At 38.6% G+C, this 9,389-nt stretch overlaps 1 protein-coding gene across 1 annotated transcript; it reads right to left on the minus strand.

Annotated features, from left to right (window-relative positions):
- Positions 1-226: 226 nt before the first annotated feature.
- On the minus strand, positions 227-8,646 carry LOC110893891 (probable sucrose-phosphate synthase 1). The gene is made up of 13 exons (XM_022141041.2): positions 8,314-8,646; positions 6,801-6,890; positions 5,555-5,796; positions 5,145-5,208; positions 4,317-5,015; positions 4,105-4,221; positions 3,394-3,525; positions 3,137-3,313; positions 2,994-3,047; positions 2,432-2,494; positions 1,441-2,343; positions 1,230-1,357; positions 227-634 (listed from the first exon to the last, which is right to left on the minus strand). The coding sequence occupies exons 1-13, from the start codon at positions 8,491-8,493 to the stop codon at positions 355-357; spliced, it is 3,129 nt and encodes a 1,042-aa protein (XP_021996733.1). The 5' UTR covers positions 8,494-8,646; the 3' UTR covers positions 227-354.
- Between the last annotated feature and the right edge of the window lie 743 nt (positions 8,647-9,389).

The following is a 9,389-nucleotide window of genomic DNA, read 5'->3' on the forward strand; positions in this document are numbered from 1 at the left end:
ATCGATTCCGAGTAATTAGGCGGAGTTAGAGAAAGTCGCCTCGGCAGCCTACCTTGTAGCGACTACTCGAGGAGTATTCGGCCTTGGAAACCTTGTTTTACAACCATGGCTAGAAGTGCCTCGTCCGCCCTCACCCTAACTACAACTAAAGTTCGTTAGAGCAATTATAACTATATACCCACCAAGTCCAATAAGTACAAAACTCATCGATTTTAAAGATGAAGGATACCGCCTGAAACTGGATATATAGATAAACGACAAAACTTGCAATTCACAATTTCTATGTATAACACAAGTTTCCTCAAGTTTTATGAAGTTGCATAAAAAGAACAAGAAAAACACATCACTGATCATTTATCCTTTAAGAACTCCAAGTTTTCCCAACGACTCACGAATGTCGGCAACACCAAACTCTTCGCGTGTCTGAACAATGTTAGCGCTGTCTGTGGGCCATACGTCTGAAAGCGGGTAAACTCTGTTGGCATGAAGTTGGTCGCTAATACCATTACCGACTCCTTTAAGTATAACAGACTTATGAACACCACCATGGAATCCTTCATAATCCGTGTCTCCACTTTCACCGATAAAAACCACCACTTTCGATAAGTCCATACCCCATCGGAGATACAAGTACCTGAAAACATATTATTGAATGATAAGAATGTGCAAGCATGACTACACAAATGGCCCAAGGACTGTGACCTGTCCACGGCCCAACCCGACCCATTATTATTAGGGGTGCTAAACGGGTCGTGTTTGCGGGCTGGCGGGTTCAACCTGACCCGAACCTGAAAATTTTAGGCGAACCTGAACCCGACATGAACCTGAAAATTGTGTCATACATATGAACCCAAACACGACCCAAGCCTGACAGGACCCGATTTTTCACAAATCCAATATACACATATATATATATATATTTTTTTTGAAATTAGCATTTTTATTTTAATATACATATTAAAATTAAATTTTACTAAAAAAATACACACCCCAATTTAATTTATGACATTAAACATATATAAAAAGTAAAATATAATATAAATGAGTTAAACGGGTCAACCCACCAACCCGACCTGTTTAGCTAAACGGGTTCGCGGGTTCAACCTGAAACCGACCCGAACCAATTTAAACTAAACCCAAACCCGCGAATTTGGTGTTGTTTCAGAAATTCACACCCCTATATTATATAACCAAATAGAGAAACAAGAAAATGTATAACACAAACACACCTAAGCGCTTGTGAACGAGACGCTAATACCGGAATAACATTAATTTTCCTCCCATTTTGGCAATAAATAACGTGACAACGGAGCGCTTGGATTCTCATCATCTTCCGAAGCTCTTTTGCAGGCGGAACCTACGACAATTGAGAAGTAAAAATAAGATGTGTAAGCTAAAGGGGAAACGGGTCAAACAAGTTGAAGTAATAGATGAACTTACCAGTGCGGGATTTTGAACGTTAAAAGCGTAACAGTAGTTGGTAGAAACCGCTTCATCTTCCGTAACAACATGTTCTTCATTTTTATTCTGGCCCTTTTTATCAATAATCGAAGAAGCCCACCGAACCAAAGTCTTCCTAAGCCCTTCACCTCCCCACCGGTATTCAATGTGAGAATGATAATAAAGATCAAACACAAACGGGTTATCTTCCGAATGAGAAGATGTGTAGTACAGATCAGCACCGCTGTTGCAAATAAACGCATCAAAATCGGAAGGATTTAGCCCGTTCGAGACCAAAAACGAGTGAATCTCCGCCATCTGTAAAGACGTCGCTAATATAAACCCAACCGACCCGTTGTTTTTCTCATCTTCCACAGCTGAAAAAATCTTTTTAACGTTTTCGAAAAGATTTTTGATGTTATCGCCGTCAACGGCGATTACGAATATATGATTTCGTCTTCTTAACGCAGGAAACTTCGCTTGATCGGCTTTTTCTCCGGACACGGTCCTTTGTGCGGTTTTTACGATATTACCCTTTGATATTGACATAACCGCATTCTCTAATTTAGTCTTTCTATCCTCGGAGTCGACACCGTCCATCGAAAACTTCAAATTTAGAGATATATCCTGCATATCTCTTAACGAATCACCCGGTGATTCCGGTTCGGAATTTTCATCGTCGTCGCTATCGTTGTTTTTTAGCCACCCGGGGTGCCTCGGTTTGCAGCTAGCAATCCGCGAAAGATAAGTTTTACAATGTTCGGTCCATGAAAATAAGTGAATGTTTCTCAACCCGTTTGACCTGCATTTTGACCAAAGTTGCTTATCCGCCACGAGTTTTAACAACGCATCCGCAACGGATTCATGATCATGTGGATCAACGAGTAAACCGTTGTCAAGTACCTGCAAGGGTAACATGGTCATTTTGCAGGTTAATTTAATATTTTAATCAACTCGTATACCAACATAGAATTAAACAAATGATACTTACACGGTGTATATCTACAGGACCGCCATTTTTTGTGGCAACCATTGGTAGCCCATGAGCTGCAGCCTGTTTAACGAAACTTAACATAGTTATGCTAATACTATAACAACTTGATAGTTCAATCGCAAAAGATTTTATTTAGAGTAAAATGCCTTTTTCGTCCCTCTGAGGTTTGGCCAGTTTTGCGACTTTCGTCCAAAGGTTTGTTTTTCCGCATCTGGATCCAAAAGGTTTAAAATCTTGCCATTTTCATCCGGCTCGGTAGCCCCCATCCATTTTTCTCCGTTAAGTCAGGGTATTTCCGTCTTTTTTGTTACATTAAAGGGCAATTCGGTCTTTTTACATAAAATGAAAAAGACTGAATTGCCCTTTTAAGTTAACAAAAAGACAGAAATACACTTAACGGAGAAAAATGGATGGAGTTAACGAGCTTGATGAAAATGTCAAGATTTCAAACCTTTTGGATCCAGATGCAGAAAAACAAACCTTTGGACGAAAGTCGCAAAACTGGCCAAACCTCAAGGACAAAAACGGCATCTTACTCTTATAATTATAAAAAGCTAACCTCAATCAAAGTGAGTCCAAATGGCTCTATGAAAGCTGGATTGATGAAAACACCCTGCCATGAGAAGGAAAACATAATTTATACGTCTCGAAATACGTACGCTTATCGTACGATATTATATCTTATAATCGTTTTGACGTTACCTTAGTCTTTGCGGCTAAACTATAGATATCAGGAACCTCACTCTGCTTATGATGTTTAGGATACGCCACTTGACCGTAAAGATCATACTTATCGATCATTTTAATAATCGAAAGAAGCATTGAAGCACTTGTGCTTGACATCTCATCGATGTTATCACGGTTACCCATTATTAAAGTCTGTAAGTTAAAATCCAAATAGGAAACCAATTAAATATTAATGTTAAAAGAAAACACATATTAGCGTAACTCGGACGTACAAGATTGGCAAGCTCCCGTAACGGACGACACTCCCCGAATGCTTTGACCAAAGTCGTAAGATTCTTTTTCGGGTCGGGCCTCGCAAGTGCGAGTATCATAGGTTTACGTGGGTTAGTAAAGAAACGCATTATCTGCATGAAATAAAGGTTACGAATCTAATGAGCTTAACACTTCCATATATATGGCAAATACAGTCTAAAAAAAGGAAGAGGTAATTACGTTTTTCGTCCCTGTGGTTTGTTGAAAATAACCATTACAGTCCATTAGTTTAAAAATTGCCAAAACATTACCAGTACTTTCACTTTTGTAACAATTACAATCCACCTCCATTAACTCCATCCAATTTACCGTTAAGTTTTTAATGAAAAGACTAAAATACCCCTCATTGGAGTGTACAGTTTTGGTGATGAACAGGACGAATGTGGACTTATTCGTGCACTTTATGATATTACTTTGCTAAATGAGGGGTATTTTAGTCTTTTTGACTCTTTTCACCAAAAATTTAACGGTAAATTGGATGGGGTTAACGGAGGTGGATTGTAATTGTTACAAAAGTGAAAGAACTGGTACGGTTTTGGCAATTTTTTTGGCAATTTTTAAACTAATGGACTGTAATGGTTAGTTTCAACAAACCACAGGGGCGAAAAACGTAATTAGCCAGAAAAAAAAAAAAACTAATGTTTCAGAATTTGTTGAGAAAAAGACATAACCTCGGCCCAAATAGGTGGGTCCGGAGTGGCCTGACGATCTTCGGTTCCTTCGGTTTCACCGTCCATATCACCGTCATGCGGAATAATATGATTAAACTCCATCCCTGGAGGAATCACCTGTTAATAACTAAAATTATTAATCATGCACACATGGCATTATTATCGAAAACAATGATAACGTCTAGAACTTTTTAACATGTTTTGGAACTTACAACCATGCGAGGCATGAACCTGCCGTAACAACTAACGTTACGCCTGATCCTAGCGCGAAGCTTACGCTCAAGAACCGGGTCAAACCCGTTATACAACCGCCACTGTTCTTCTATTTCCTGTCGGGTGCTCGTTATAACCACTTCAGACGCATCAAGTGTCAACTCCTCAGCCTCTATCCTACGCATTATTTTATATGTATCGTTAATTTCATCTTTAGATAATCTCCCTTGCCTTAAAAGTTGTTCTAGCTTATCTCGCCCTAACGAGTGGCCCGTAAAAAGCATGGGTACGTTTAGGGCACCGGAAAGAAGAGCCGCTGAGTCACCGGCATCGGCGTAATGACCGTGGATAGCAACGGGCCATACGGGCCGACCACCACCGACTTGCTCACCCAAAACTTTCGACATTTGGATTATGTGGCTAAGTGCACCGTCAACGAATTCGGGGACGTGTGGCCATAAAAGCTCTTTGGGGATATATTTATCTCGTGGACCGAACGGAATTCGGATTATATATGCGCCACTACTCTCGCCGATTTCGTCCGACAAACTTTCGGAATTATGTGGCGCGAGCATTTCCGTTGGTTCACCGTAACTCCAGTCAACTTCGGGTGACGCGACTTGTCGAGTTAGTAAATCGACTCGGTAGACACCTGGCATTGAAGCTAAAGCGCGTGCAAGTTCCACAACATACTTAACCTAAAATACGAAAAAACGCAAGAGCGAAATTAATAAATTATTGCAATTTTTTCAAAAGGAAAGTAATATATACAAATTCTAATGTATTATACTATTATATTGTTGTAAATTCGACCAACGTATATGTACCTGACCACCCGTATCGGAATCACGACCAAGCTCCATATTTTCACCACGTATTAGACCGTGAAGACTGCAACGAATTTAGTTTCAAAATTTAACTTTTTAATGCGAATTAGGGGCTGTTTGGCAACATCTGAATGGTTAAGTGCTGCCAGTAAGAGGTCTGAACCATTAAGAGCCTGTATAATTCTTAACCGTTCAGAGGCAAATGTCTGACCAATTCAGATTAAAGGTCTTAACCATTCAGACTCTGTATAGATCTTAACCATTCAGACTCTGTATAGATCTTAACCATTCAGAGGCAAATGTCAGAACCATTCAGACATCTGCTCGTGAAACAAACAGTCTGAACCATTAAGAGCCTCATTAAGAGGTAAACAAACGCCCCTTAATGTTTAATGAAAGATATATGTTACCTTATTAGTACGAGGTACAACTTTTTGCCCTTTTGTTGATTAGCCCACGCTTCCATTGCATCGGTAGAGCTAATTCTAGACAAACGACTTTTGTGGTTATCACCGTGAGCGGAAACATCGCTAACGATATCTCCTTTCTCCCCCTCTGATAAGTCTTCTGACATATCGGCCACGGCTTCTCTATGACCCCGTTCGCGCTCAAGGCGGCGTTTGGTCATTCTTTGAGCTTCCTCACTCTCAAGCTAACAAAAAAAAATAAAGAAAATCAACACATGCGTATGATTTTGATTTTATATAACCACAACTTGTAATTTCAATCACTAGTAGTAAGATACACACACACGTATTGATACGTTGCTATTCAAAAGGTTGAGACTTCAAATCTTGCGGTATTATTTTATCATAAAAATCTAGGAATTTCAATTAAAAGAAAGACACATATTAGTAAAAAAATGGTGTTCAAAACTTGAGAGTTCAAATCTTGCATGATACAAGTTGCGGTATATTTATCCTAGAAAATCTAGGAATTTTTGTTAACAAAAAAAAAACACATACTGGTCAAAGATATAACAAACCTAAAACCTCCAAATCTAATAACAAACCTAAAACCTCCATCCAAACACACCTCTTATTTCCCCTTTTTCCCATTAAAAAAAATAAAATATAACAAAATTACCCTACGTATACAAAAACAAGTTGGGGGGAATAGTGCCACACAGCTGTGTGGCATTTCCCTATTGGACCATACCATTTTTAATTTAATTTTTTTCCCAGTTTAAAATTACGCTTTCGTCCTTCGTTTAAAATTACGTGTTTGCCCTCAGCTCAAAATAAAATTATAACTTTGCCCTTAGCTCAAAATTACGCTTTTGCCCTCGGGTCAAAACCTCTTTTTTTATTTTGTCCCCAGTTTAAAATTACGGTTTCGCCCTCCGTTTAAAATTACGTTTTTGCCCCCAGCTTAAAATAAAATGTTGTTTTTTCCTCTAGCTCAAAATTACAATTCTGCCCTCAGCTCAAAATTATGTTTTTGCCCAAAGTTCAAAATAAAATTATGTTTTTCCCCGTAGCTCAAAATTATGATTTTGCTCTCAGTTTAAAATTATGATTTCGCCTCCAGTTTAAAATATAATTACGATTTTGCCCTCTGTACAGACATACATGTTATGAGAGAGAAATATTCGGCTTATTGCCCCGCAACGCGGGCAGGGCAAAAACTAGTTAACAACAAATCATCAATCAAAACCTGCTTTTTCTGTCTAGCCAGATTCCAAATCCTCCAACACATATTCTCAAGCCTTGTATTCCTCTCCTGTGGACTCCTGGTCGCCTGCGCCTGCACCAACAAACACATAATTCCCCATTCAAAACCGAAACTGAACCGAAAAAAAATAAATAAAATAAAAAGAACAGACACACAAACACAACAAAAACCCAGTGTTGTAAAAATTGCTAGTCGGCCGGCGGGGTAACCGACTAGCGATCAATCGGGATTAATCGGATCGGGATTTTATATGTAATTTTCAGTTTTATATATATAAAAACCATGCTTGTAGAACTCGCTAGGCGCTAGTCGGCTGGTGGGTGGGGACTAGCAAGGATCGGGCTTTTTATGCATAATTTTAAGTTTTATACATATATACACGTATTTTTATACGTAATTTCTTTAAGCAGACAAGTTTTGATCGGAGTCTGACAGGTTTTGGCCGGAATCTTTGATTTTTTCCGATTTTTGGCCGGCCGACTAGCAATTAATGGACTGATTAACGAAAAACTAATCAGTCGAGGGCCGACTAGCAGGCGACTAGTCGCCGATTAATCACAATTTTTACAACACTTATATAAACACATTTTATATGTAATTTCTTGTCTTAACACCTTCTTCGACCATAATTTAAAGTAGACTGGATTAATTGGTAGAATTTACGGGTGTCGGTCTCTGGCCGGAATTTACAGGTTTTGGCTGGAATTTGGTCGATTACAGGGGCGAAGGATCAGAGGGGCGGGGAGGGGGCGCCCCCCCCCCCTCATTATTCGCTCAGTAGTGTTATATATGTAGTTTTCGTATTGAAATTTGTGGGTATATACGTTTCCCCCCCCCCCCCCAACCGAAAAATTCAAGCTTCGCCACTGGTCGATTAGGACCGAATTTTACCCTGTTAACCACCTAGCGATTAATATTAATTGGCCAATTAGATGAAAATTACTCATGAACCCAGGACTAAAGATTAATAAGCTACTAATAAGAGGACAGACTGGATTATTACAACCATGCAAAAAGCTAACTTAATTCATTCCGTACAACTTGTATATCATCTTATGGATACAAGAGTTAAATGTATCTGTATATCATCTTATACAGATAATAATAATAAGAGTTAAATAAGTCCCTGTGGTTTGGGTTATTTTGTCAGTTTAGTCCAAATGTTCCATTTTTCACATGTGGATCCAAAAGAGTTTCACCGTTGTCATTTTAGTCCCCTGGGTTAACTTCATTCATTTTTTCTGTTAACGAGGAGGGCAACTCGGTCATTTTATATGTAATTTTGTTAACTAGAAGAGCAATTCGAAATTGCCCTCCTCGTTAACCCAGTCGACTAAAATGGCAACCATGAAACCTTTTTAGACACAGGGAAAAATAAAACCTTTAGAATAAACTGTCAAAATAGCCCAAATCATAGGGACTAAAATAGTATTTAACTCTAATAATAATTACAGAATGCTAAAAAAAACTAAATCAATTGCAACAGATCAGTTACCTTAACCCAGGACCGATGAAGATCGGTTTCATCGAATCCGATAACGTTATCGACGAAATAACGAGTAGGACTGAAGCGTCCTCGTTCACGGAGAATTAGCGACGATTTAGCGTCGTCGAGCCCAGGACCTACGTCCAGAATTGCTTCTAAATAACTGTTTATCCAGTCGTTTCCCGCCATTGCGGTTTGCTAATGCTCCGTCTTCGTTGTGTGTTAGTGTGTGTGTTTTCAGAGAGAGAGTGGTTGTAGAGAGAGAAAGAGAGAGGTGTGTGTGAATTAGTGACGGTGTTGGAACGTGATGAGATTGAATATGAGGGACACACGATCTCATCACACGCAGATATAGGGGCTGTATCTATATCTATTTATTATTTTATTTACGTTTTATTAATATTAATTTAACTAGCTTTACACCGTGCCACTGTTGCTGTTGCTGAGCGCTACGTCAAATATTTTTCACTCCTTAAAACAAAACATTACTATAGTTTTGCTTGGAAAAATAAGGTAAAAATATGTGAAGATTGTAAGTTTGATTTTTAGGGGAAAACTGTAACTTCTCAGGACCAATAAGCGAGTGCTAGGTTAGGCAGTTGCCTGACACGAAAAAAAATACTATCGAGTCAACCAATAAAAACTGAAGACTACCATAGGTTTGCGAAAAATACTAAAATGATGGCAAGATTGTAATTTTGAACTTGGGGGAGGGGGTCGTAATTTTGACTAGGGTAAAATCGTAATTTGTCAAAAGCTACAACGATTGCAAGATTGTAATTTTGAGCTGGGGGTAAAATCGTAGTTTGTCAAAAACTATAACGATGGCAAGATTATAATTCTGAATTGGGGCACCTGCTTTCCACTATTCCTTGGCATGCTTTTTAAATATATATACAACGGGTGTTAAGACTGCAATTTTGAGCTGAGGTAAAATCGTAATTTGTCAAAACTACAAATAATGGTAAGATTGTAATTTTAAATTGGAGACAAAATCATAATTTATTCAGACCAATAGAGGAGTGTTAGGCGCCTGCCTTGCACTATTCTTTGACATCATTATTAAATATTAAATTTATATATTT

This window comes from Helianthus annuus, chromosome 12, assembly GCF_002127325.2.
Source record: "Helianthus annuus cultivar XRQ/B chromosome 12, HanXRQr2.0-SUNRISE, whole genome shotgun sequence".
NCBI classification, from domain to species: Eukaryota; Viridiplantae; Streptophyta; class Magnoliopsida; order Asterales; family Asteraceae; genus Helianthus; species Helianthus annuus.

What these genes read in the sequence shown, in the direction of transcription:
- LOC110893891 (XM_022141041.2), bottom strand. Translation starts at nt 8,493, where the DNA reads ATGGCGGGAAACGACTGGATAAACAGTTATTTAGAAGCAATTCTGGAC. An exon ending in TACGGGAGCTTGCCAATCTT is followed by an intron (nt 3,314 to 3,393) that starts GTACGTCCGAGT and finishes TTTAACTTACAG; the next exon opens with ACTTTAATAATGGGTAACCG. An exon ending in ACGTTCAAAATCCCGCACTG is followed by an intron (nt 1,358 to 1,440) that starts GTAAGTTCATCT and finishes CAATTGTCGTAG; the next exon opens with GTTCCGCCTGCAAAAGAGCT.